The sequence below is a fragment of the Mustela putorius genome, unplaced genomic scaffold (genome assembly GCF_011764305.1).
Source record: "Mustela putorius furo isolate JIRA1106 unplaced genomic scaffold, ASM1176430v1.1 tig00003914_pilon_pilon_pilon, whole genome shotgun sequence".
NCBI classification, from domain to species: Eukaryota; Metazoa; Chordata; class Mammalia; order Carnivora; family Mustelidae; genus Mustela; species Mustela putorius.
Genome location: NW_025422061.1, coordinates 3059746 through 3087484, shown reverse-complemented (window position 1 = coordinate 3087484; position 27739 = coordinate 3059746). Strand labels below are relative to the sequence as shown.

General features: G+C 50.8%; 1 protein-coding gene across 4 annotated transcripts in view; it reads left to right on the top strand.

Moving 5' to 3' along the window:
- ZNF496 (zinc finger protein 496) overlaps positions 1 to 27258 on the top strand; it is a 30149-nt gene extending 2891 nt beyond the window's left edge. For all 4 annotated transcript variants that reach the window (XM_004778428.3, XM_004778429.3, XM_045069224.1 and 1 more), the window contains exons 5-9: positions 2410 to 2486; positions 17981 to 18113; positions 18551 to 18658; positions 19385 to 19498; positions 23980 to 27258. In XM_004778428.3, coding sequence (XP_004778485.2) covers positions 2410 to 2486; positions 17981 to 18113; positions 18551 to 18658; positions 19385 to 19498; positions 23980 to 24734 — 1187 coding nt within the window. In that variant the 3' untranslated portion in view covers positions 24735 to 27258. The remainder of the gene's footprint in view (positions 1 to 2409; positions 2487 to 17980; positions 18114 to 18550; positions 18659 to 19384; positions 19499 to 23979) is intronic.
- The last annotated feature ends 481 nt before the right edge of the window (positions 27259 to 27739 follow it).

The window sequence follows — 27739 nt, the reverse complement described above, 5'->3', positions numbered from 1 at the left end:
GTACTGCCAAGGGGGTGGGGGAGGGGCATGCATACCCCACCGTGTCTGTATTTCCTCCTCCTCTGCTGAAGAGCCATGAACTATGTTGGGGATCTGGGTCCTTTCCTAAAGTGATTCAGTTAGAATCTGATGAGCATGTCTGTCCTCTTCACTGTGTTAGGCCCTCCCAGGGGGACCACTGCCCATCTCTTGGAGGGTGCATTTCTGGATCTTGTAGGCTTGGGGGCCAGCCAGTCACCATCACCCAGCAGGGCCTGTGTGGTGTGGGCAGCTGTGCACGGCCATGCCTTGTCTCCCTGAACCGCTCTTTCCTCAGCTACAGAACAGCTGCCCTCGGGATGTGTCATAGGAAATATAAAATTTGCCTCACAGGGAACGGGCTGGTGTTTTCAGGGTGCAGGGCCTGGGTGTCACCTAGGTGCATTTGGCTCTCTGTGGGAAGAGCGCCCATGGCTGGAGGCAGGTGGTTTTGACAGCTTTGAATCCTTGAGCTCTGACCTAGGGCATAATCCAAGTCCCGATTTCCAGTGAAATCTAGAGACATTTTTTAAGAGACATCTGCACAATTAGGAACTGTATGGCTTTTACTGGAGGTGCATCCCCAGTAACAAATCAAGCACCCTTCCTGGGTTTGTTGAGGATTGAAGGATGAGACTCACAGAATGCTGAGAGCAGGGACCCGAGCTGCCCATGATCATCACGGGAGTTGAGTGCCTTCAGGGTGAGGGAGGTGATATCCACGATGGGAGGGTCAGTTTGGGAGGACTTGCCACATTGTCCTGTAATTATAGCTGGAGAAAGCCAGGAGTGCATGCTTGTGATTCACACAAGTGGTCCTTTGAAATGTAGTAAGGTTTTTAGTTTCCAAAAAAAATCTTAAATTTCTCTCAGTGTGTAATTAATCTGCCTTCTGTGTAAGGTTTAATTTTTCTTTTTTAACATCAGGGCTGCTGGCCATTGGGGCTTGCTGGGGCTTCTGTGACCAAGCATCATCTACTGGGCAGTTCACACAACAGGAATGTATATTCTCACAGTTCTGGGGGGCCAGTGCCCTCCATCAGGGCATGGGTGTGTGGCTTTCTCAAGAGGCTCCTCTCTGTGGCTTGTAGGCTCCTCCCTGCGTCTTCACAGAGTTGTCTCTGAATGTCCATCTGTGTCCTAATCCCTTTTGATCAGGACACGAGTCACTGGATCGGGACCCACCCGTGGGACTTCACTGTAGCTCAGTTACCCCTTGGAAGACCTCATCTCCAAGTGCAGTCATACTCTGAAGTTACACGTTCATGATTGGTCACTGGAGGATGAACCTCCAGTAGAAGCCATATAGGTTCTAGTCTTGCTGGTCTTTCTAGAAAGGTAGATTTTGTTGGAGACTGAGAGCTCTCCAGTGATTCTCATGGCGTCCCTCTACTCATTTCTCTTGCGGATGAGTGAGGGAGGGCTGTAGTTAACCTGGAAGGAAGCACGTGTGAAACTGGAAATACAACGGTCCTCCCACATCCGAGCCCACGCAGCCTGCACTTGGGCCACTGGGGCGGTCACCTGTCACTGCTCTTGAGCTCTCCCTGTCTCACCCTCATTGTGTTGGAGGCTGGTATCCCAGACCTGCAAGGGGAGGCACACCGGATGCTGGTTTCAGCTTGGATGGGAGGGATTCAGCATGTGAGGTAGGCTTCTCCTGGATTTGTTCTGACCCTGCAGATGCCGGCTTTCCAAGTCTTCCTTTGCGGAAGAAGCAGATTTCAAAACAACTCGTTTTTCAGGGTGGCCCCACAGGCCAGGCGTGTGGCTCACCATCTGCAGTGCGGTTTGGTGTAGGCAGGAGAGGGGTCCTCCTGCAGCTGAGCGGAGGGGTTGGCCGGGCTGCTGGTGGGCCACGCTGCCGTGCCTGCTAGCCCTTAAAGCACTTGGCCCACGGCTCTGCTGGGAGCTGCTCGTGGTTGGTAGCCATCTTTCTTCCGGAGCTGTGTGATTTCTCAACTTGTAAATAAGTGACCACGGGTTGCGCAGTGATGTTTGTTGCTGGCAGCTCTTAGGGACATCTCGATGCCGTAGAGCTTAAACCTTTATTTTCCCGGTATTGGGTCTCTCGACCTGTGGGAGGCAGCGGAGTGTGTTGAGTAAGAGATTGTTGAATCTCGAATAGGTAGATGGTCCTCCTGATGCAGATAGAACAGTGTGTGTTCACTGTACTGGGAGGGACAGCAAACAAGAAGAGAAAGTAGGCGTCACTCATGCACGGAAAGCTGCCTTGAACCCAGGTATGCCCTCCCTGCTCAGGCCTCTCCTGGCTACATCGGAAAGCACAGTGACAAAGATTCCTGTGGTTTGCAGTACTCTTCATGTGCATTGTCTTGTACTCCCCCTTCCTGTGGATGAGGAAGGAGACGCGTTTTCCCTGTCTTTCAGTTCTGCAAGACACCCCCCTTCTTCAGGAAGCAAATTTGAGGGATACACAGCCCATGACGGAACTCCAGCTACCCCTGGTGAGTGACTTCTTCCAGAGTCCTTGAACTCCACAGTGCTGCCCCTCCCTTCCCCCACTGCACTATGTGAGCAGAGACAGCCTCAGGTCAATGTATGCCATCCTCTGGACACCTTAGGGTCCCCCTGGGAAAGATGGGGGAACCTCACAGCATATCCGTTTCTGTCCTAATCATCACAGTGATTATATTCCAGAAGTGTTAGGAGATGAGGGGAGAAGGCACATGTCATTTCAGTACTGTACACAGCCAGGCACACTCATCAGGACTTTTCGTGGTATGTTACCATATGATACTGCACACAGCCAAGCAAGGAGTCCTTGCTCATGTGCCCCCGTGCAATAGAGAGCCCGTCTGATAGGGGTCTCCCTCCCTTCTTTCCTGCCGTTTTGCTGCCTTTGGCTGCAGCTGCTCATCATGCCTCCTCCATTTTCCTGACACGTTCCTTGCCTGGCAGCCAATATGGTCTTGCCCCATGGAGAAGTGGGTGATGTGAGGTGTGGACCTGGCAGATAGAGGACTGTCTGGTGGTCCCAGGTATGCCTCAGCACCATGCATCCTGCAGGACTTGGGACCTGGGAGTGGGGTCGGCTCACGGTGGGGAGGAGCTGGCAGGTATGTGGCTTGGGATGTGTGTCTTCCCTTTCAAGCGGTATCCAAGGGCTCTTGTGTGCAACGTGCACTCCCATATCACCGATGTCCTGTGACAGTTGTGGAACAGACTGACCCAGAGGTAAAATGCCCAGTTTTTACTAAAGATAGAGATGTTTGACTGGTACGACATGCAGAGAAGCACTGTGAGCTCAGATCTGATGAGCCTGGTATCCTTCTGAGTCTCTACGTCCTCCTCTACAAAAGGAAGATGGATTTCGGTGAGTCGGTACCATCTTGTCACTCCCCTGAAGACAGTTTCTGCTCAGTGCACTGGAAGTCACCATCACAGAGGTCTTATTTTTTCAGAATCATTTTGAAATTTTTAAATTTTTAATTGTGGTAAAATACATACTACATAAAATTTACCATCTTAACTATTTTTAATGTAGAGCAGTGTCTTTAAGGGCTCAGGGAGTGTAGGTATGTTCACACCACTGTGCAGACAGCCTTCAGAACTTTCTTATCTTCCGAAATGGAAACCCCTTGCTGGTTAGGATGTTAGGATATAACTCCCCTCTCCCCCACATCCCCAGCAAAATGGCTGCTCTGCCTCCTTTGTGAATTTGGCTACTCCCTATAGTTCATGTAAGTGCAGTTACACCTTTACAGCATTTGTGTCTTCATGACTGGCTTGTTACACACAGTGTGGTGTCCTCAAGGTTCCGTCACACTTTTCTGTGGTGGGCTTTCCTTCCTTTCTGAGGCTGGATAAGATTGAACAGCGTGTATGTGATACATTCTGGTCAGCTGGGTAATACTGCACGGCACGTGTGTGAGAAATTCTGGTCAGCCGGGTAAGAGTGCACAGTGTGTGTGTGATGCGTTCTGGTCAGCCAGGTCAGAGTGCTTGGTGTGTATGTGATGCATTCTGGTCAGCCAGATAATACTGCATTGCGTGTGTGTAACGCATTCTGGACAGCCGGGTAAGAGAGCATGGCGCGTGTGTGACACATTCTGGTCAGCCAGATAATACTGCACAGCATGTGTGTGAGGCATTCTGGTCAGCCAGATAATACTGCACCACGTGTGTTTGGCATGTTCTGGTCACCCGGCCAAGAGTACACAACATGTATGTGGCATGGTCTGGTCAGCCAGATAATATTGCACCATGTGTGTGTGATGTGTTCTGGACAGCCAGATAACACTCACGGTGTGTGTGTGACTTGTTCTGGTCAGCTGGGTAAGAGTGCACGGCGTGTATGTGGCGCATTCTGGTCAGCCGGGTAAGAGTGTATGTGATGCGTTTTGGTCAGCCAGGTAAGAGTGCACGGCGTTTGTGTGACTTGTTCTGGTCAGCCGGGTAACAGTGCACAGTGTGTATGTGATGAGTTCTCTTCACTCACTTGTCCCTGGTTTGCATCTGGATCTCGGCCCCTAGGAGCGGTGCTGTTGTGAACATAGGCAGACGCGCGTAAATGTGCTGTTGATCTTTTTCTGTCTGAGGTTAATTGCATTCATCTACAGCGGCCAGAAACGACAGAGCTCCCTTGTACTGTTCACACTATGCGGTCGTGTATGGTGAAAATACTGTAGAAAGTCGTGGCCAGCCTATTTGTGTGGAGGCACACAAGATGCGGACCATGCGCTTCCTCTGAACCATCCTTTCCTTTGCCCTTGACAGCGGCCTGTGTTCAGTCTGCAAACAGTGGAGCCGTGACGGGCTTTGCAGGTGTCTGGCTCGAGTCCTGCTGTGTGCGATGAGATTCCACAGCATGGATTCGCCGCAGTGTGCCTGACCTCTCCCCTGTTGAAACCTCTGGCTTGTTTCTAGTCTGGGGCTGCGTTGCATAAAGCTGGTGTACATATCGGCTTGCGGGCTGTTGTGGGAGCGTCAGCTTCTTGCTCTGGGAGGAAGGCCCAGGTTTGCACTTGCTGCGTTGTATGGTATGTGCCTGTTTTACTTTGTGGGAAACTGCTGCGTCCTTTTCCAGAAGGAGTGCTTATTTCTAATAGAAAAAGTGCAGTTGGTTTTTGTTGTTTCTCTTGATTCTGTCACCTTGCTGGATCAGTTTGTTTTTAAACGGCATGCTCTAGATTTTCCGTGTACGCAGTCACACTCTCTGCCCATGAAGACAATTTTACTTTTTTCCAGTCTAAGTCTTTGTTCCCTGTCCTGGCTTCCTTTCACTGAGAACTCCCGGCACAAAGTTGGGAGGCAGTGCTGAGCTCCTTGTCCCTGCCTGTCCCCAGGATTCATGGGAAAGAGTTCATTCAGTCTTTCACTGTCCCTGACCTGGCAGCCTTAGGGGTTTGGAAATACTCTTAGAAAATTTTTTTTTAAAGATTCCTTTTATTTGACAGAGAGAGAGAAATCACAAGTAGGCAGAGAGGCAGGCAGAGAGAGAGAGAGGGGAGGAAGCAGGCTCCCTGCAGAGCAGAGAGCCCTACATGGGGCTCGATCCCAGGACTCTGGGATCATGACCTGAGCCAAAGGTAGAAGCTTTAACCCACTGAGCCACCCAGACGCCCCTGGAAATACACTTGATGCAGTTGCGAAAGTTCATCGATCCCTGTTTTCCTGTAGTTTTTATTATAATGGGTAGCTGTTGAAATTTGTTGAAACTTTTTCTGTTGCTGTTGGTCAGGTGTATTTTCTGTAGATTGTTAATGTTGTGGATTATATTTATCGATGTGGATATCGAACCAGTCTTGCATCCCTGGAACAAAACCTCTCCTGGTCACGGAGTAACATTCTATGGGTATATTGCCATATTTTATTTGCATTTACAGGTGACCCTTGAACATGAATTTGAACTGTGCTTGTCCATTTACATATTTTTTTTTTTGACATACAGTATAGTAACCTCAGTGTGCTTTCTCTTATGGTTTTTTAAATAATAGTCCTTTTTGTTGCTTAATTTATTGTAAGAATACAGCATGGAATACATATAACATATAAAATGTGTGTTCATCAACTCTTTATGTCAAGTTTTGGGGAAGTCAGAAGGTATACATGGGGTGTGTGTTGCAGGGGGAGGGTTGTGCCCCTGACCCCTGCATAGTCCAAGGGTCACCTACATTTCGTTAAGGATTTCTATAGCTGCCGTTTGGGGAGAGAACAGTCTGAGTTTGGTATCAGGGTAATAATAGGTTTGTAAGACGAGTCTGATTGTGTCCACTCTTGATTTCTAAAGGAGATTGTTTAGAATTGGTTTTCATTCTTTGACATTTGGTAGAGTTCTCAGATGACACCATGGGAAGCCAAAGGTTTCATAGGGTGGAGGGGAAGTGGTGTTTTAATCATAGACCTGAGTTCCTTGGCAGTCCTAGAGCCATCCACGCTGCCTCTGTGATGGTGGAGGTGCTGGTCTTTCTCAGTCAGCTCCTTCCTTCGAGCTTGTCAGATCCATGTGCACAGACAAGCTCATGCTGTTCTGTATCATCCATCTGGTTTGGCTGCAAAACCCATTTCACTTCTGATACTGGAAATTGGTATCTTCTGTCTTTTCCATGTCAGTCTTATTAGAGGTTTTCAATGTTGGTGATCTTTTCAGAGAACTAGCTCATTGTTTCATTGATTTTTCTCTGTGATTTCTTTTTCTGGTTTCATTGATTTCTGCTGTCATCTTGACTGTTTCTTCTGCCTGCCTGCTTACTGTTTGTGATCTTGGCTCTTGAGGTGGGATCTTCGGTTATGGATCTGAGACCTCCCCTCACATGGAGGAATTTTAATATAAGTGTTTCCATGCAGTGACCATCCCCCTGAGAACTACTTCAGCTGTATCCCACAGATTGTAATGATGTAACTTTACTTTCATTCATTTCAGTGACTTTTTAAAATTTCCCTGACCCTTCTTCTTTGACCCAAGCTTTGTTTTAAAATGCACTGTTTAATTTCCAAGGGCTTGGAGATTCTCCCTTTATTTTCTATCCCTGATGTCTGGTTTGATTGCATTGTGATCCAGGAATGCGATTCCAGGATCTGGTGAGCGCAGCATGTCTGGCCAAGCCGTGTGTGTGGGTTGGGAACAGTGTAGGTGCTGTGGGTGGTGTGGACTGGAACACACAGGTTGTGTGCTTCTGCTCTTGCGTATTTTCTTTCGCTTGACAGAAGTCAAATTGAGGCCCCCGTCAGTAATGGTCGATTCCTCTCTTCCTTCCAGTTCTGTCACTCTTTGTGTCCGTTTCTCAGCTCTCTGGTTTGGGACACACACAGCGAGGGTTGCTGTCCCTTCTTGGGGGATGACCCTTTTATTAGTATAAAATGTTCTGTCTCGTTTTCTTTGCTCTAAAGTCGGCCTTATCTGGCGTTTGACTACTCCTCCTCCCTTTGATCAATGGTTGTGTCATACATACCTTCCATCTTTTTACTTCCAACCTGCCTGTACCATTATGTTTGAAGTGAGTTTCTTTTCTTTTTAAAGATTTATTTATTTATTTGAAAGAGAGAGGGAGAGCACACGAATGGTGGGGGGCGGGGATAGAAAAAGAATCCCAACCACACTCTGCCCACATGTGCAGTCTCTCTCAAATAAATCAATCCTTAGGAAGAAGTAACTACATTAAAATATATATGGTCTAAATACATCTTTAAGTGAAACTCTGCACCACACATGGGGTTTGAACACACGACCCTGAGATAAGAGTCCCATGCTCTTAGAACTAAGCCAGTTAGGTACCCTTAAACACATCCATTAAATCACAGTGAGTGATTGGCAGAGTAGACTAAGAAACCTGACCTAACTCTGTTGTCTCAAAGAAACTCACTTCTGGGATGCCCCAGTGACACAGTCGGTTAAGAAACAATTCTTGGTTTCGGCTCTGGTCGTGATCTTGGGATGGAGGGCTCCATGCTTCCTTATCAAAGCTCTGAAGGGTCTTTGCTCCTGCAGGAAAAGGATCTTCCTTCCCTGGCCACTTCTGGGTTGCTCATGCCCATCCTGTCTCCAGAGTCCCCAGTCCACGTATGGTGTGTTTGCCATGATTTCTCTGGACGGCCTGTCTCCGGTTCCCTCCGCCTGGGTCTGCGGGGCTGTGTGTTTTAACATATACAGGAATTCTGGAGTTGGTTTCTCGTCCTGTCAATTCCAAGCACCCCCTCTGCCTGCAGGACTTGGCCAATAGGACTTCTGCTCTCCCGAGGCCCTTGCCCAGGCTCCTGACGCTCTGCTCACTTGTTCGCAGTCTGTTCTCTGCCCATCGTTCAGATTGCACGTCAGGTTTCTCCGTCTCCTCCCCACGGGCAGGTTCTGTCCTCTGTCCCCTTCTTGTTGCCGTCAGCAGTTGCTGAGCCCTCGTTCTGCAGCTCTGCTATTTCCACTTAACTCGCTATTCACGTCTTCTGTGTTCAGTCCGGTTCTTGGTACTTGGTGTAGGCTGATTTTCTACAGACACACGCACTCTTCCTAGGTCTCCTTGAAACCATCTGTCCAGCTGGGTTTTCCCTTCAGACACTGTTCCAGCAGAAGATAGGATCAAGCTGCCTCGGGGTCCCCACTGGCACAGCCATGGTGGGGCTCCTGCATGGGACTAGGGCATTGAGGGGGGCATAGCCATGGGGGGTTTCCTGCATGGGGCGCGGGAGTGGGGGGAGAGCACTGCCATAGGAGGGGCTCCTGAGTGGGGCTAGGGCACAGGGTGGGGGGGGTGGCACAGCCATGGCGGGGGCTCCTGCGTGGGTCAGGCGTGCAGGGGGAGAGGGGCTTTGGGAAGCTCACGGTGCCCCACTGAAGGCACAAGGCATGACTCCCATGTGCTCCCTGCTGGCACGAGCAGGGCTAGGGGCTCATTGCTGTAGTTCTTTGGTCCAAGGCCAAAAGCCCATCTTCTCTCCACCTTTCAGAGTCTTGAGTGTGGGTTTTAGGTATCAATGGCCTGGGATTTCTGTTCTGGAGGCAAGAGTTAGGGAAAATATATCTGTTCCATGTGTCAGAAGGACGCAGAAGTCTCTGAAAATCCATTCTCCTGATGAAACTTGGCAAGGTTGAGAAATGGAAAGCCTGTGATACATTCCCGGTTACCTGAGATCTCCACGTGTTCTATAACGTTCTTCCAGACTCTTCTGTGTCCTTTGTTTCTGCCTAGCTAGGATGATATGTGGGGTCAGTGTATACCACGGCTGCTGCCAACATGTGAGCACATGTCCCTGCAGTGCAGAATTCCCCAGGTCTTTGTGGCCGAGTCTGTGACCCCACCCACGTGGCATCGGGGCTCAGTTTTGCATCAGTGAGGCCATGAGTGTCTCTGCCCACTGTGTTTCGTTCCTTCTTCCAGGCTTTGGTCCATTCTCGGGCACTGATCCAAGGGTCAAGGGAAGGAAACCCATAACTCTTGCCTTGCTGTGTAGTCTATTGTTTTCTCCAGAACCTGCAGAGCCAGCAGGCACTGCTGTAAGACAGCTCTGATTTCCTTCGGTCTCACCAGCTGTGGCGCTTCCCATGTCTTGCTCCTCCGCAGGCCGTCGGGAGCAAGCCCCTTCCTGTGCTCTCCTGGGCTCAGTGCTGGCCTGCACAGGGGCTGACGGGCGGAATGCAGGCGAGAAGGGGGCACTTCATGTGTCTGTGTGAGAACCCCAGGCAGGCAGGTAAGTCCGTGGCTGAAGGACTGTTTAGCTGGGGACCACACGGTTGGTGATGGACACTAAGGTGACGTTTGATGTTGTCTGAGCCAACCAGAATGCTGTCCTTTCTGGGGGTTAAGGGCTTTTGGCCCTTCCGGGCAGGGGAGAGTCAAGGGGGCTCTTGATGAGGAAGAACAGTGCTGGCTTTAGGCAGAGATGGGGCAAGCAGAGCACATTGTCTGTTCTCATTCTTCAGTTTCCCTCAGCTGGAAAGTCTTGATTCCAAAGTGGCGTCCCCAAGTGGGGATGGCCCTTTGTGACCCACTCTGAGACCAACACCTGGTTCTATGCTGCAAGCCCATGGCTTCCCCGCAGTCTGTCATCCGTTCTGTGGACTGTGTGCTGCCCCCACACTGGCCTCCTCTTCGTGGCCGTTGAGACGCAGCTGCTCAGGCTCTGTGGACCTCCTTAGACAAGGCGTGTTTGTATGGAGACACTGAGTGGTTCATCCATGTCTGTGAGATTTGGAAGCCGGTTCCCAACTCCTGTTCAACCCTAGACATTTCTGAACTATTCTGTTTATTTTAACTTTTATTGTGGAATGGACTCCAAACTTGAGGAAGATTGCGAGAGTAGGACAAGAGACTTGCAAATGCCCTTCACTTTAGTTTCTGTGTTGTCTCCCTGCCCCCACCTTCCCGCCTAGGCTCATCTTTTCCCCAACCCTGCAGAGTGTCAGACACATCTTTACCTCTCCGGCCACAGCATGCCCAGCTGCATACATGAGTGTGATATATGTGTCACGTTCTGGAAGTTTCAGTTGAGATAATGAGCAACCAGGGTTATGCTTCTGGGTTTGCGTCTGATGTCCAGCATCCCCCCTGCACCCCCGGTGAGCTTTCCTAGTCTGTAATGCCCATATTCCAACAGGTGGAGACTGGCCCTCCTCACTCAGCGGCAACTCTGCGCAGATGCAGGCTGCACACTGTGGCAAACCCATGGGCTGCGCTGTGTCCACCCCGGCACACATGCCCCACAGGGTCATGTGGTTCTCTCGCTGGAGTACAGGTCTCCAGGGGTTAACACCTTGTACAGGGAGAGTGTGTGTATATGATTGTTCCACAGAGAGCTGTTCTTTTATATTAGAATTGTTTATCATCTTCACCAGAATGATGGTGGAAAATGCTGTCTATATTTGTACTTCCTTAAATCTAATTTTGAGGAGCACCAGGGTGATAACCTCAGGGTCCTGAGTTCAAGCCCTGATTTTAAAAAACAAGCTGATTTGGGGCTATAATCTGCATATAGTGCAGCTGTTTCAGCATCTGGCTTGCAGAATGTTGGACAAGTGTGTGCATTGCTGTCCTGGTTGCCCCAGTCAGGATAGGGAGCATCTCTGCACCACTTTTGAGGCTCCCTGGTGCCCCTTTGTGGTGGAGCCAGGCCCTCACGCCTGCGCCTCGCCTCTCTCCATTGCTACTGAACATGAGCTTCTCTCCTGAAACTGTACATGAACAGAATCCTATGGGATGTGGCCTAGGGGCGGCTCCTGTTACCAGCCCAGTGATCCAGGCATGACTCACGTGCGCGAGTCAGTGGTGAGGCCCTGTTCATTGCTGAGTAGCATCGCATGTGGTGACAGCCAGTCTGTCGTCCCCTGTCCATGGGGATTTCAGTCACTTCATTTTCAGCATTACAAAGGATCTTCTAGAACATTTGCATGTCTTCATGCAGAGACACGTTTTTATTTCTCTGGGAGTGAAGTTGTTGGAGGGTAAGTGTGTGATCGGTTCTACAAAAGATGGCTGTTTTCCCTGGACCACTTAGGCTCCCACCTAGTGAATGCACCTCTTCCCCACTTTTCATTTTCTTAGAAAAAGTATGTTTTTGGTCATTAAAATATTCATTATGGTTTTCGTTTGCATTTGACTCAACGAAGTGTATCTATCTTTTGTGAAGTGTCCCATAGCCTGTCTATGACGGGGTTCCTTGTCTTACTGTGTAGTTTTAAATAAGCTGCACACTCAGCATGAGGCCAACATTCATGACCTGAGATCAGGACTCACCCTCTGTGACTGTGTACCCATCTTACCATGTTTTAAGAACTTTGTATAAATCATATATTCTGGAGGACAGTAGTTTGTCCGATACATGTACTGGAAGTTCGTGGTTTCCTTGTTTTAATGGTGTCTTTAAGAGGGTCAGACATCTTTAATTTTCACGAGGTCAAGTTTATCACTTTGTTTTCTTTTGTCACTTAGCTTTTTATGTCCTAAGAAATCTTTGCCCCAAAATCATAAAGAATTTCTCCTGGAAGTTTTAGAGTTGTGGCTTAGTTACATTTTTAGGTCTTTGGTTCATTTCAGGTTATTTTTTTGTGTTTGGTATGAGGTGTAGAGTTATTTTTTTAATGTTGATATTTAGTTATTAATCACCACTCACTGAAAAGATTTTCCTGGGGTGCCTGGGTGGCTCAGTGGGTTAAAGCCTCTGCCTTCGGCTCAGGTCATGATCTCGGGGTCCTGGGATCGAGCCCCACATTGGGCTCTCTGCTCAGTGGGGAGCCTACTTCCCTTCCTCTCTCTGCCTGCCCCTCTGCCTACTTGTGATCTCTGTCTGTCAAGCAAGTATATAAAATCTTGAAAAAAAAGTGCATCTGAATGTTTAAAAAAAAAAATATTTTTCCTTTAGTGGCCTTGATACCTTCATCAAAAATCAGTGGTCTGGGAGCGCCTGGGTGGCTCAGGCAGTTAAGTGGCTGCCTTCGGCTCAGGTCATGATCCCGGAGTCCTGGGATCGAGCCCCACATCGGGCTCCCTGCTCTGTGGAGAGCCTGCTTCTCCCTCTACCTCTGCCTGCTACTTTGCCTACTTGTACTTCTGTCTCTGTGTCAAATAAATAAAACCTTTAAAAAATTTTCTTCTGATATTAAAAAAAAAAAAAATCAGTTGCGCACGTACATCTGGATATCCTGGCCGCACCGTGGTTTATCCGTGCTCTGATTCTTTACACCAAACCACCGTAACTTCATGGAAGGTTTGCAGCTGGGTAGTATGAGTCCTCCTGTTTGATTCCTTATTTTCAGAATTCTTTCCACTGGTCTGAATGCTTGCTTGTCCACATTCATTTCAGAATTAGTACATCAGTTTCTATAAAACTGCCCCCTAGGGTTTTTGTGTGGGATCGCCTAGAATCTGTAGGTCATGGTGGGGTGAGCTGACGGTCTAGAAATATGTTCAACCCTTCCGTGTTCAGGCAACATGCAGAGTAGAGTTTGTATGCGTTTTCCTTAAGAAGTCCATGGTTTTGATTTTGTAAGTGGTCTAGCCTTTTTTTTTTTTTAATTTCATCTTCTAGTTATTGCTCATACACAGTGATATAGAAATACAGATGATTATTGTATATTGGCCTGCTGTCCAGAAACCTTGTTAATTTTACCTATCAGGATAAAACCTTTCCAGAATATTCCAGACCATGTCCTGTGATTGGGTGGTGGGAGTTTTGGCCTCTCCAGTGAGGCAGTGGTTCAAGGGTTTGAGAGGAGATACAGGTTTATTGAATCCAGGGCCAGGGAGTGGCGGGCTGGACGGCAGAGCCGAGACCATGTGCCAGGAGGGGAGGGGTGGTTCAGGAGGAAGGTGGAATGGTGAGGAGGTTTGGGAACATAAGGAATATTCCCTTGTTTGTGCTCAGTGGTAAGTAGCCCGTTGGCCTACTCTGGCCTGTGGCTGTTCTGAGGTGGGCTGCCCGATGGCCCTGCTTGCAGCCAACCCAGGGGCTACCATGGGCCCTTCTGTCTTACTTAGCCTTCCTGAAGTAGCCTCTGCATGTCCCCCGACAGATAGATAAGGACAGATCCTTGGCATTGGTTGGAGGCCTCAGTAGCTGCTTCCTCCTGAATGGGGGCAGGGAGTGGGGGGCGTCTGTCTAGCAGGAGTTCATTTATAGACCAGAGTGTGGTTTGAGGTTAGGAAGCTGGCGGGCCATTGGAGTGATATTACTTGGTGGTCAGGGCCATGGGATTTAGGGGAAGGGACCCTTCCAGTGGCATGGGCTGGAATCCCTGTTCAGCAGTCCTTCCCATACAGAATTGTTGGATTCAAGATGAGACCAGTTAACAAAGATTAAAGAGGGGACCAAAATGAGGAGTATGAGTATTGAGGGCAGAAGTGCTAAGAAGAGAAGAAGTGGGGAGAGCCGTAACTGGTTTCCAGGAAAAGCAGGCAGGTGATTGAAGGTGAAACAAAGGGACAAGGGCCATGGAAGAAGGAGCAAGGCAGCTGGGAACAGCAACCTGAGGACAGCGTCCCAGCCGGCTCCTAACACAGGCAGATTCACCCTGGTCCAGTTTCTGTGCACACTGGGAAACGGAGACTCGGGGGACCGAGCAGGAGAGCCAGGGAAAGCGGTCCTGACCCACCCCCCCGCCAGGGGCTCGCAGCCCACCTGTTTGCCCTGGCATCTTCAGACCACCCCATAGAGCCGCCCTGGTTGAAGAACAGTGGCTCTGCTGCTGCAGAGCTGGTGGGGAAAGGGAGGGAGGGAGGGTTCCCTCTGAAGGGTGGGAGGGGACACCCATCATCCTTGTGGGCAGGGGCCATGTGGCGGGTTCACCCCGGGCTTTGGGTCCTCACCCAAGAATCACCCAGACAGGAGGTCATCAGTGTACCAGGGAGAGTCCCTAGAGATCCCTGGGAAATCAGGGGAGAGTCCTAGGGCCAAGGTCCTCCAAAAGTGGGGCATCCCAATTGGATGTGGGATGACTGGATTGGGTAGAGGGGACCCCGGCTGGCATAGGGGGGGGTCCCAGCTGGTACAGTTGTCCCTGGCAGGTAGAGGTGACCCCAGCTGGTGTAGGGCAATCCTGGCAGGTAGAGGGGGACCCCAGAGGGCGGAGGCCAGCAGGAGGTGGTGAGGGGACAGAAGTTCTCTGGGTATAACTACAGGGGCTGTGGCTTCTGCCAGGAGTTTCCAGCATATGCTGAATGGTCAGGATTGCAGACAGATCTCCTCACCTGTCTTCCAGTCTTCATCAGATGGTTTCATAGGCGTGTTTTCATGCACGAGTCAAGGTGAACTTTTTCTCATACACTTCAAAGTATTTACTTTCTTGACTCCCTCTGTAACGGATATGGAAGGCTCTCTAGACAGGTGCTCTGTATATTCTCAGCCCCTCTTCTCGTTCATTCATGGTGGACCTGTGTACCCGTTTGTCATTTGTCTCATTCATGCTGTGTCATTACTGAGCATACTTTTAAGTTTTATGTGTCTGCCCATTATTTCTTTACATGGTCTTTATTTTTACTCCCTGGAAGCCATTTTTTGCCCTTCTGGTACTTTAAGGTTTTTAGGGGTTTTTTTGTGTGTTTTTGTTTTTGTTTTTAATTTTTAAATTTGTTTTCAGCAACCTATACACTCAACATGGGCTCAGTCTCACTGCCCCAGATGAGAGTCACAGGCTCTATCAACTGAGCCAACCAGGTACCCCTAGGGTTTTTATTTTTATATTAGTTTGGTCAAGGAACAGGATCTAGTTTTATTTCCAGTCAACCAACCATATCAAATACGTTAGATAAAAATTATCTTTTCTGGGGCACCTGGGTGGCTCAATCATTAAGTGTTGCCTTCAGCTCGTCATGACCTCAGGGTCCTGGGATTGAACCCCACAATGGGTTCTCTGCTCAGCGGGGGGCCTGCTTCCCCCTCTCTCTCTCTGCCTACTTGTGATCTGTCTTTGTCAAATAAATAAATAAAATCTTTTTTAAAAAATTAAATAAAATTAAAATAATACTATGCTTTCTTTTGTAAGAGTGAAGTATATCCACAATTATAAAGCAGACAAACACAGGTTGGCCACTAAACCGAGAGGAGAGGTTGGTGGAGAGCAGGGTGGGCCCCCACGAGGACAGCTACTCACCTGGTTATTGGAACCATGATAGTATTGCCGCCCAGTGCTGGCAAGATGGTGGGGAGACAAGACATAGGTGCGCAGTCTGGAGCAAGAACCATGCGGGGGTATTTAATATAGGGGAAGATACGTGTCAACAGGGTCCAGCACTCCTCTGCTGCGTGTCCCTAGAGTCCCTTGCCCATGGACAGGGGAGGCCCATGAGAGAACTCCCTGAACCATTGCTGTAGCAGCAAACTGTTGGGGGGCACCCAATGCTACTGACAGAAGAAGGGGTGAATCAGCGGCGTTCTGAAATCACACCTTTGGGTAAGTGCGTGGACTAGACACACGTGCATGGAAATACAGCTGAATGGGAGTGCAAGCGAAAGCCAAGTTCAGCATTGAAGTGTGCAGAACGGTGCTGTGGTTTGATTTAAGGCTGGGTTCACCTCTGATGGCTGTCCTGAGGTAGGCACGGACCATGTAGCTCTAGGCCCACACTGTGTCCTCCCTCCACCAGCCCTAGGGGTGGGGCTTGGAGCCACAGCTGCACAGAGGAGACCACAGGCCCCTGTGGGGCTCACCGACCTGAAGCAAAGGCTGTCAGTATTTGTAGTTTTTACACCTTTGTGCTGGGGACCTGCATATTTTGTCTCTTTGATCGTAGACGATGCATGCTCAGGGCCCCGTCAGACACGAGGGAAAAGCATGCAAAGGAAACTTCATGTGGTTCCACACAGTGGGTGTTCCACACACATTTTTGTGTTTGACACATTCCTTCCTGCGCCTCTGAATCTCCTGGAAACAGTGGGCGTGCTTGTGACATCTTCCCAGAGGTCCACAAACATGCGTTTCCACTCAGTGTGCATGAGGTCCTGTTTCCCAAATTCTCGAGGACACAGGGGAGCATGATACTTATAATCCTTTTCAATCAGCTGCTCCCTGGGGTGGGGGGAGGGGACCTGAAACAAAACCAAGTAAGCGCAAAACTGGGACTGTTTCCACTTGAACCCCTGATGGTAGATGTGTTTAGCATGTTTAGCATAGATGGTAGTTTAGCAAGGTTTCTGGGGTCCCCATTAGAAAGTTAACACAGCGGTTCCCCATCCTAACTGCTTGTTACAGGCACCTCTGCAACTCTTAATTTTTTTTTCCTTAAAAAGGAAGACCCATAATTCACACAACACAAGATGAGGTTACTGAACCCTGGGCAGTTTGGGGGTGTTGTGGAGTGGTCTGTCTGCTGTGGCTCTGTGGACATAGTGGCTGGGTCACTGTTTGCTGCGTGGGGCTGTCCGAGGCTCGGCAGTCGATGCCAGGGCAGCCCACCCCACGGTGGTGGGAGGCAGTCCCTCTGGGCTGGTGCAGACCAGCCCCACTGGGCCAGAGTCACCTCGCTCAAAGAATCACGCTGGTAGATGTTGAGTTGACACATGCCTGCAGTTCCTCGGTGGTCAGGGGAACGAGAATCTGGCACCATATATGAATGGGGGTAACTTGGTACATCTGCCTGAGTGGCTCTGTACCCCTCATGTTTGCTGCCTCAATCTCTTGTCTCCAGATTCAGTTTTAAGAATTAAGAAGTGTGTATGTGGGATGCCTGGGGTCTCGGTCAGTTAAGCGTCTGCCTTCAGCTCAGGTCATGATCCCAGGATCCTGGGATCAAGCCCCACATTGGGCTCCCTGCTCTGCCTCTCCCTCTTCCACTCCCCCTGCTTGTTTTCCTATTCTGTCTGTCTCTGTGTGTCAAATAAATAAAATTTAAAAAAAAAAAAAAAAGGAAGTGTGTATGTGAGGGAATAATAAGAGGCATGTTACATGGATATGCCATCAGATTTTAGATTAAAATCAATTTTGACACATTCCTGGGGTCCATGACTCAAAAGTGTCAGAAATGTCTCCTTGCAGTAGTAACCTGCGGTCCCTGTAGCAGTTGCTGGCGTCCCAGATGGTGAGACTCCTCCCTGTGGGGACAGGCTGGACAGCCCTCTGCACAGGAGCTTTTCATGCACCAGCAGACCGTGGAGGGTCCCTTCTGTGTGCACTTCCTCACGGGTGTGTGCTGTGCCCGGCAGCTTGCCCCATTCAGAGGCCGTGTTCAGTATGCTGCTATTACCCAATATCACTAATGCTGCCATGAAAAGTCCCGCATGCAGAATGAACTCTGGAAGTGGGATGTCAACATGGGTACTGGGGTTGGGCGTCCCGCGTCTGCCCACCTGACAGTTGCGGGTATCATGCACCGAGTTGGAGGTCTGTCCCTGTGCACCCCCAGCCACTCTGTGAGGCACCTGCCTGACGAGAGGGGCGGGAGGAGGATGCCAGCTGGAGCAAGGGAGGGGTGGCGCCGGGCAGCCTCCTGGCTCACTTGTCTTGCTGGAGGCTCTGCCCTTCGCCCCGCAAGTCTGCCCGAGCTTGACCCAGGATTGAGGTATCGCCGTTCTGCGGTTTCAGAACCGGGTGTCCCCCTTCAAGGATATGATCTTCTGCTTCTCGCAAGAGGACTGGTCCCTTCTAGACCCTGCACAGACTGGCTTCTACGGAGAGTTCATCATTGGGGAGGACTGTGGAGTCTCCTTGCCTCCAAGTAAGGCTTCCTTGCCTCTGTCCTGAAATCAGAGAACTGCGGGGCCAGTCTCTGCTTCAGTGTTCACCCCTGAACCCTCAGGCCTACTGACTGCACATACATCAGGCCTAGCTGGCTGGTTTGCATACTAAGCCAAATATAACATGCTTTCCATGCGCCTGGTTTTCTGTTGTGTGTAGGCTATGGCTCGTTTTGCTTCTGTTTCCCTGATGGTCCTGAAGGAGACCCCCCTAACCACAGCTCCTCCCTTCAAATTCTCCTCCTGTCCCCTCCCTGTTTCCTCTCAGTAGCCCTTCCTGGCCCCCTTGGGGGCTGTGACGGGGTGTGCATGTCTCCGGCTCTCCTTTCTGGACCTGTGTGGAGTCAGCCCTCCACCCTCCCTGGCTTCCTGTGAGAACACATAGCTGATGGGTGTGTGTCCTCCCCTTCGTGAACAGATGACCCAGGCACCCAGCTGGATCTCTCCCAGGGAGAGGAGAATGAACCCCGGGTCCCTGAGTTGCAGGACCTCCAAGGAAAGGATGTGACCCAGGTCTCATACTTGGGTGAGTAATGGTTCCAGAACTGGGTAGAAGGTTGCCACCGGCCAGAGGCAGGCCTGCTCCCACCACCATCTCTCTGCAGCTCGGTGTTACTCCTACACCTTGTCTGGCCTCCTTCCTGACTCTTGCCAGAAAGCACGTTGCCATTCCCCTCAGCCAGAGGTGAGAGTATGACAGGAATCCCCTGTGCTGCAAGTGGGGCCTGGCTTATGCTAACTAGGTGGCCCATCCACAGGTGATCTTAGATCCTCTCCAGAAGTCAGGTTGGGGAGGAGGAGTGGATGCTCACTCAGACTGTCTGGCTCCCAGCCACACGGGGAGGAGCTGGGGCTCGGCCATGGTGTTTTTTCACATCCTCCTCCACGCCGTGTCCATCGAACTCATGTCTGTAGCCTCCGTGCCCTGGAAATGTCTGCTCCTTCATGGGAATGGGCTCTGTGCGGTATCAACAGCAACCCCCATCCCCTTGGAACCTTAAAGCTGGCATGGAGCAGACCAGGTTTGCGCCCCATGCCCGCCTGGAACAAGCATGCACATGCCCTGGCTAACTCTGCACGCTGCGTATATGCAGCATCTGTGTGAGGCGGGGGACCTTGTAGACACCCAGCACAGAAAGTGGGAGTGAGCGCTGGGAGTTCTGTTGAGTTCAGCACCCAGGTTCGGGGGGTGACCTGTCTTGTCTACAACACTTGACTGAACCCAGGGCTATTCTCCAACCAATTTCTCCAGACTTCCCAAGCCTCCAGCCATTCCAGATAGAAGAGAGACGAAAAAGGGATGAGCTACAGGTGCCAGAGTTCCAGACCTGCCAGCAGATGACACTTACTCAGAACACCTGCCCAGGTACTGGGTTGGGGAGGCTGCACACCTGTGTGTGCGGTGTGTGTGTGTGTGTGTGTGTGTGTGTGTATGCGTGCTGCTCGGGGGAGGGCGTCCCTAGGTCTCTAAGATCCCTGCTGACGGCTCCTGTGGACTATATGCTATAGCGCTATTCTCCCAGTCTGGGACCCTCCCCTCCTTGCCTTCCCTCTGCAGGTGAGAGCCAGGGCTCCGCCAGTGGACAAGGGTTCTGTGTGCTGAGAGGGTGGTCATGGCTTGAGGAGTACCCAGGACAGGCCTTGGCATCCTTGCTGGCTTCTGCGTGCCTTCAGCACCTCTTTAGAAGGTAGATGATAACCAACCTGGGTTGTTCTCAGCTCCACCTCCTCCTCCCCAGGCCCTGTGGGGGATTTGGCTCTGAATGGGCAAGACACTGAGTGTGGCTGTCTGAGAACAAGGAGGGATGCTTGGTTTCCAAGCGCGTTGGTCGCCCATGGCCTCTGAGAAGGGGAGGGGCTTGGTCCCCCGCCGTTCGCATGCAGGGTGCTCCAGGCCTGGTTGCTGTAATGCGTCACTGGACTCTCTCTTCATGCATTGCCTACATAATACTCTGCAGTCCTGGTGTTGGCTTGTGTTCCTCTCCTCTCCCACGGGGTGAGCTCTGCTTGGACCCAAGCCTTATGGAAGCATGTAGTCTGTGTGAGGTGCTGTGTGTGCACCTTGTGTGCTGATGACACTTCCCAAGAGGTCTGCCGAGACAGCAGACATTTCCCTCCTCCCGGTCCTGGAATGGGGTCAGGGCCAGCCTCGGAGGTGCTGGCAGGCTCTGTGGATGGTGAGGACACGCTCTGCCATGGAATGCCTGCCCTCCCCCTGTGTGCTCACGTGGCCTTTCACTACGCCTGCTGTTGGAGACAGAAGTTGATGCTCTCCCATCTCTTCCTTTCCTTATAAGTGCTCATCCCAGCACAAGGCTCCCACCCTCAAGACTGCTTCTAGGCCCAGCTACCTCTCAAAGGCTCCAGTGCCTGATGCCCTCACACTGGGGCTTAGGGCCTCCTGGCTCTTGTCTGTACCTCACTGAGCCATTGCATGTCCTCTCTGGGAATATCCTAGAAACTCTCAGTTATGGGCCTGGATCTGTTCCTAGAAACTCTCAGTTATGGGCCTGGATCTGTTGCCTCTTAGGTATTTGCACACAATTTCTCCCCATTTTATAAAACTTTATATGTCAGCCCATAACTTCTCCCCTACATTTATTTTTTTTTTAAGATCTTATTTATTTATGTGAGGGGGCACAAGGAGGAGGAGAAGCAGGCTCTACGATGAGCAGGGAGCCTGATGCAGGACTCGATCCGGCCAGGACTCTGGGATCATAATCTGAGCTGAAGGCAGATGCTTAACCGACTGAGCCACCCAGGCATCCCTTTCTACATTTAAAAAATGTAGAAAACCTTTCAGGTTTTGTGTCTTATAAGAAAGCCTCCCATTTTTTTAAGCTTTTATTTATTTATTTGACAGAGACAGAACACAAGCAAGGGGAGTGTGAGAGGCAGAAGCAGGCTTCCTGCTGAGCAGGGAGCCTGATGAGGAGCTCGATCCCAGAACCCTGGGATCATGACCTGAGCCAAAGGCAGACGTTTAATGGCTGAGCCACCCAAGCGCCCCAAAAGCCTCCCCATTCTAACATGACAAGAATGTATTTCTTATAACGCCTGGATTTCTATTTGTTTATTTTCTCATCTGTCTCTCTGACCCTGCCGTGACTCAGCCCTCCATCTCAGGGAGCGAGCGGTGCGTTTGCAGACCATGAGTGAGTGCCCTTCCCAAGGCAGGAGCTGTGCTCCCAGCACACCCCATGGTCTGGTATTTCCCACCTGCAGCTAGCCAAGCACAGGCTACATTTCTGTTCTTCTGAAACCCTGGGCAACTTTGTCTCTCCGAGATAACAGTCTTGGCTGCCAGGTGGTTTCTGTTGAGGATTAACTAATGGACGAAAGAGCTCTCAGACCAGTAATTTCTCCCGTCTTTCCTCCTGTAATCCTGTGCGCCCCCACTCATACACCCCGAGTTACTTCTCAGTGCTGAGCCCTGAGCTCCTGTCCCTCTTCCCCTGGTATTTGGGCACTCCTCTGAGTCTCAGCTTTTCTACTAGGAGTTCTTCACGTTGTTGTGTTGATAACATGTGACGGCATTATTGTTGATTTATTCCTCCCTCTGTAGAAGCTCTGCATTTGTTTCTGTTTACTCTGATTGGAGTGGATGTGACCCCATATGCATTATGTTAGTCTCCTAGGGCTGCATACCAAAGAACCACAGACGGGGAGGCTCAAGCAGCACTGATTTTCTCAGAAATCTGGGGGCTCAAAGCATAGGCTGAAGGGGGCAGCACAGTTACCTTCCCCTGAGGCTTCCCTTGGCCTGCGGACAGAGGTCTCCTCCCTGCATCTACACATGGCCCATCTCTGGATGTCTATGCCCTGATCTTTTGAAGGACACCTGCTAGAGTAGGACCTGCCCTGATGACCTCATTCTAACTTCTTTACCCCTTGAAATGCCTTATTTCCAAATAGTGTCGTATTCGAGGTACTGGGCTTAGGACTTTAATATACAGATTTTTAAGGGGATGCATTTCGGTTCATTGCATTCTGCCTTCAGGTGCCCCAAAATTCCTGTCCTCTTCATATGTAGCAGATAATCACCCTCTCCAAACATCCCTTAGTCTATTCTACATCCGTCCTACATCCATCTCACCTAAATATCCTGTAGATCAGGTGTAGGTAGGTGAAACCCAGGCATGTTCCTCTCTAGCTGTGAACCTGTGCAACCAGACATCATGTTATGTACCTCCCAAAATGCATTTGTGGGACAGGCATAGAATGGACCTTTTCATTTCAAAAGGGAGAAATTGTCAGTGCCTGGGTGGCTCAGTTGGTTAAGCATCTGCCTTCAGCTCTTGGGGTCCTGGGATCGAGCCTCGTGTCGGCCTCCTTGCTCAGCGGGGAGCCTGCTTCTCTCTCTCCCACTCCCCCTGCTCATGCTCTCTGTCAAATAAAATCTTGAAAAGGGAGAAATTAGGAAGAAGAATGGCTGATGGCCCCCAGGCAAAGGTTGGAATTCCATGAGAAGGTACAGTTTACAGGTAGCAGTGGGCTCAGGGCTCTGTCGCTGTCGGGCTCAGGGAAGCAGTTGGAGTCCTGTCTCCCGAAGGACAGCCTTGGCAGCCAGTCTTCCTTGGGCATGAAGGATAAGTAGCTCTCTGGCCTATTGTGTAGAATGCCAGATGTCTGAACCCCAAGGTTCATCCATCTCTTGCTCTTTAGTCTAGGCTGGCAGTGTTTCTACTCAGACACAAGTCTCAGAACCAGTGTTGGGCCCATGCAGTCCCCAGGAGCTCAGGCCATGCAACAGGAGGGTCCTTTACAGATCTTTCCTGGATTATTTCATCTCTGTTGCCTGCCTGGATCTGTGGCTCACATCCATAATCCCTTTACCTGGTGGTTCCCCAGCCCCTCCGTGTTCTCTCCAAAACATGCTTTGTCATCTTCAGTATGGAAGAAACTGGGAATTTTCCAGATATTCTCGTCTTTTCCCACCCCCTAGCCTCATATCAAGCTGAACCCCGTGACCTTTGTCTTCTGAGGAACAGATGCGCCCATGGCTCTGCTCTTGCCTGCTGTCTCCTGCTTTCTGGCTTCTCGGTCTCCCTGCCCTGCTTCTGTCTCTCTGGCTTCACCTGCCCTCAGGTGCCCTAACCTCACAGAACTCTCCTTGTTCCAGAGATTACATCCAGAACACCCGAGTGGTTGCTGTGTGTGGGCTGCGGGCTGGGACCTCATGCCAGGCACTCCACTGCCCGCCCACTTCTTCTAAATCACAGATTTGGGATTCAGTGAGTCTGCTTCAGACTAGGTTATAAACTCCAGAACCACTACTTATCCCCACGGTGGCTGCTGGTGGGGCATCAGAAGTGACATAGTTGACCTGGGTGGTAGGAACGGTCAGATAGTCATGATATCATCAGCACAGCGAGGCTAACTCTGTCCTCAACCCTGAGCCCGGAGTGTGTCACCCCAGTTGGCTTGTGTGTATAATTTGGCAAAGAATAGGTCATTGGGTGGTGTCCAGGAGCCAGTGGGGCTATTGGTGTCAGAAGTCTTGCAGAGACTCTGAAGGATTTCAGTGCTCAGCCCCTTAGTAGCTGGCAGCTTCCTGCCACTGCCTTTATAGGATATAGGGTCTTTCTCTCTACCATGGTCTTTAAGGTGCCCGATTTCTGGTTAAGTAGGGCAGTGCTAACTGATGTGCATGGCCACGACTTGACTGACACTGATAGAAACAAGTCGTTAGGGCTTGAAGAGTCTTAGTGCCTAGAGAGGAAAAATAAAGATTGGGATTGGGGTCCTAGTGGGAAAGAATCAAGTGGAGCCTTCCGGGTTGGTGTTTCTAGGTGTGGGGATGTGACTGATGCAGCACCGCTGACCCTCCCTGTGGCTTTCCCATAGCTGGAGGTGACGCGCTGACCCCTGAGAACGGCCTAGATGAGGAGGTGACCATCGAGATCGTCCTGTCCAGCTCTGGGGACGAGGACTCCCAGCACGGCCCCTACTGTGCAGATGAACCACGGAGCCCCACAGAAAAGCCACGCAGTCTCCCCGCCTCCCACCGGAGTGGCGCTGAGGCCGGGGACGAGGTGCAGACTTCGACCTCCAAGAAGTCCTACATTTGCCCGAACTGTGGGAAGATCTTCCGCTGGAGGGTCAACTTCATCCGGCACCTGCGGAGCCGCAGAGAGCAGGAGAAGCCACACGAGTGCTCAGTGTGCGGGGAGCTGTTCAGTGACAGCGAGGACCTGGACGGGCACCTGGAGAGCCATGAGGCCCAGAAACCTCACCGCTGCGGCGCCTGCGGAAAGAGCTTCCGCCTCAACTCACACCTGCTGTCGCACAGGCGCATCCACCTGCAGACCCGGGGACTGGAGCCGACGCAGAAGCGAGAGGCAGCTGCTGCGGGAGCGGGGCCCGGCGGGCTGCTGGCCGAGGGACCGCCCAAGCTCAGCTGCCAGTGCCGCGAGTGCGGGAAGGCGTTCCAGAGGCCCGAGCACCTGGCGCGCCACCGCAGCAGCGCGCATGTGAAGGACAAGGCACGGCCCTTCCAGTGCCGCTACTGTGTCAAAAGCTTCTCGCAGAACTGCGACCTCCTCCGCCACCAGCGTCTGCACATGAAGCGCCGCTCCAAGCAGGCTCTGAACTCCTACTGAGGAGGCCTGCCGGACTGGCAGCATGTCCCCTCCCCCTTCCTGGGACAGGGCTCCTTCCCCAGGCAGGGCGGCCTCCCATCCAGTTCCCTTAACTGATCCTGTCTCCCTCCTCCCACCCCAGGGCAGGGTGAGGCTCTCCATTCGGACTGGTCCCACACCCCGCCCACCACGCACCTCCTCCAGGACAGAGTCACACCTTCCTGCCCTTTGCTCTCAGGTAGAAAGGAGATAGTGGCCGAATGAGCATTTGTTCTGTCTCTGCTGTGCCAAAAAGCAGGGAGGGCTTGTCTCCACCAGTTTTGACTTTTCCATCTTTCCAGGTCTTAGAGAACCCAGTACTGCTTTCCAAGCGGGGAAGGACCTGGGGTCTCCTCCACTATGGTGACCCCACAGGGGTCTATCCCTTGCCAACCAGTCTTCAATACACTCTTAATAAGTACCTATTGCACATCCTCCCTTCCCCCATCCTGCAGTCTGGGAGTAACTGTACTTCTGTGTGCCAACAAGAAGCTTCCAGTGTGGGGGTGGGCTGGGAGGAAGGCTGGGAGGCAGGTGTCCTCTGGTGCCTGTGGGCAGCAGGCCAAGCACTCCAAGCCATGTCCAATCCTCAGAAGTCAGTCCCTATCACCATCTGGCCCATAGGAGCAGTCCACCATCATCACGAGGCTTGGAGGGCGAAAAAGTCCCACCCTTTTATTTGTCATGGTGTCTGTTATTAGGGAATGTGAGTTCATTGAAGGCAAAGCCCACATTTTTACATTGTTGCACACTCTCCCCAAAATGTTTCTCTGTACCCTGGGAGGCCCTTGATAAAGGGTTGTGGGGTGGGAGCATGGTTATCGTTTGAAGAGCACTAAGGCACCCCATCCCACCCCACCGCATCTAGGAATGGGGTGCTCACCTGCCAGTCCCCCAGGTGGGCAAGGGACAGGATGTTCCATGAGCATTAACTCAGCCTGCCAGTCGTATCTGTAACAGTGGGATGGCTTAGACACATCTTCTGAGTTCTGGAGGAAGGAGTCCAAGATGGAGGTGTGAGCAGGCTTGGTTTTTTGAGAAGGAGGGTCTGTGTCACATGTCTCCTCTAGCAGGTAGTGGCTAGCAGTGGTTGACACTCTGTGACTTGTTGGAAGCATCACCCCATCCATGCTTTATCTTCACATGGTGTTCTGTGTATGTGTGTCTCCACACTTACCTTGTAAGGACACCAACCTAAGTCCTGCCCTTCTTAACTGATTATATCTGCCAGGTCTTTATTTCCAGTGTCACACCGACGTACCAGGGTTAGGACTTAAACCTGCACGTTGTGTAGTTGGACACAGTTCAGCCCACAACACCAGATAGACCTGCAGTGCTGCTGCTGTTCCAGTTCATGGAAGAATCAGTACAAATGAGCTTGCTTTCCCATCCATCAGAAGCAGGATTCAGACTCAACCTTCTGTTTCCGGGGTGGGTATCCAATGCACAAGAACCTTTGAAGTCTGCAGCCCGTGATTGTGGACTGGGAGCAACCACTGGTAGTGGAAACTTGAGCAGTGATCACTGGGCTCACTGTTGTGGACAAACGCAGTGTCCCTTAGTGTCCCAATGACAGGGAAATGTGGGGGCTGATGAGTCGCTGTGGCCAGTTGTAAAAGTCAGCAGTGACCAGGTAGGGGTTTTGTATAGTTTGTATGTCCGGGCCCCTCTGCTGCCATTGCACCATGTCAGATGACCCCTTCATGACCACATGGAGATGCTACTCCCCCAAACCAGTGAAAGGGTTACCAGGTCCTATAGTTGAACTCTGTGCCTGCATAGATGTACCTACCCACCCAGGGACAGTAAATGCAATAAAACCATTTGGTCATACCTTCAACAAAAAATAAACCGTTGGGCTCTTTGTTTCTAAATAGTTTGCCTCTTGTGTTGATCTGCCAGGAAGAGGGGGAAAATAACCCCCCAAATCTTTAAGGCTAGAAGAGAGGAAAATTCCAAATAGAAATCGGACTCCACACATTTATCCTTATCCCATCCACCTGAGCTCTCGCATTGGTGGTGAGTGTATTAACCCACCCATTTAAGAAACTTGTCTAGAAGAGGCATTGCTCAACTCAACTTGTGCATTTTATGGGTAAAATTGGGTCCTAAATAGAAAACAAATAGAACGTAACAGGCTGTGCATTTCTTTGAGTGTCCATCAAGTATTGTGAGGCCTTCTTACTTCAGTTACCCAAAACTGACCAAGGTGCCTAAGGAAACTGGGAGTTGACATTGCCCCTGGAAACTGCCCAGGCTGGTGTAGCTCAGATGCCAGGTTCATGCCATGCAGAAGCCAGGGCTTCCTACACTGGGGAAAACAGGAGGGCTGGCCCATCTGGTTCCTCCTTCCTCTGTGGGAGCTGGGCAGGCAGGTGAGATGTCTACCTTGCCATGAGGTTCAGAGACCACACATCTGAGAAGCATCTGCCCTCCCTGTTCCTCTCATCCCTTGGTACTGTTCCCACAAACGTAACAGGTGCATAATAAAAATTCTCTGGATTAATATTTGTGTTAGACTTACATTATTTAAAAAAAAAAAAAGTAGAAGCACAGTCTGGTCAGTCGGAGAGCGTAGGTGTGCAAGGATATTGAAAATGGCCATTCTGCATTATATCGCCTTGCAAAATTTAAGTCTCAGATAGTTTCAGTCATCTGATCTAGAGGAGAGAGGAAGGAAAGGTTTCCCAATACCAGGTGTAGGTTACACACCTGGTTACACCATAGCCATTTAAGTCAAAACTGGCTAGGGTTTGGCGTATCCTATGTCTCCTGAACACTTACCCCATCTGGGCAAAATAAAGATGAGACCAGTGGTGGGAGAGACTCACCATTGCAAAGTCCCACCATGACACAGATGGAAGAGAGGACGCACATCCACACCGGCCTTAGACTTGGGAATTGGTCCAAGTTGCTCTCCCCCGAGATAGTTTCCCTCCTCCGCCAAAAACAGAATTTGGATGAGGCACAAGCTCTTCTGCTTCCAT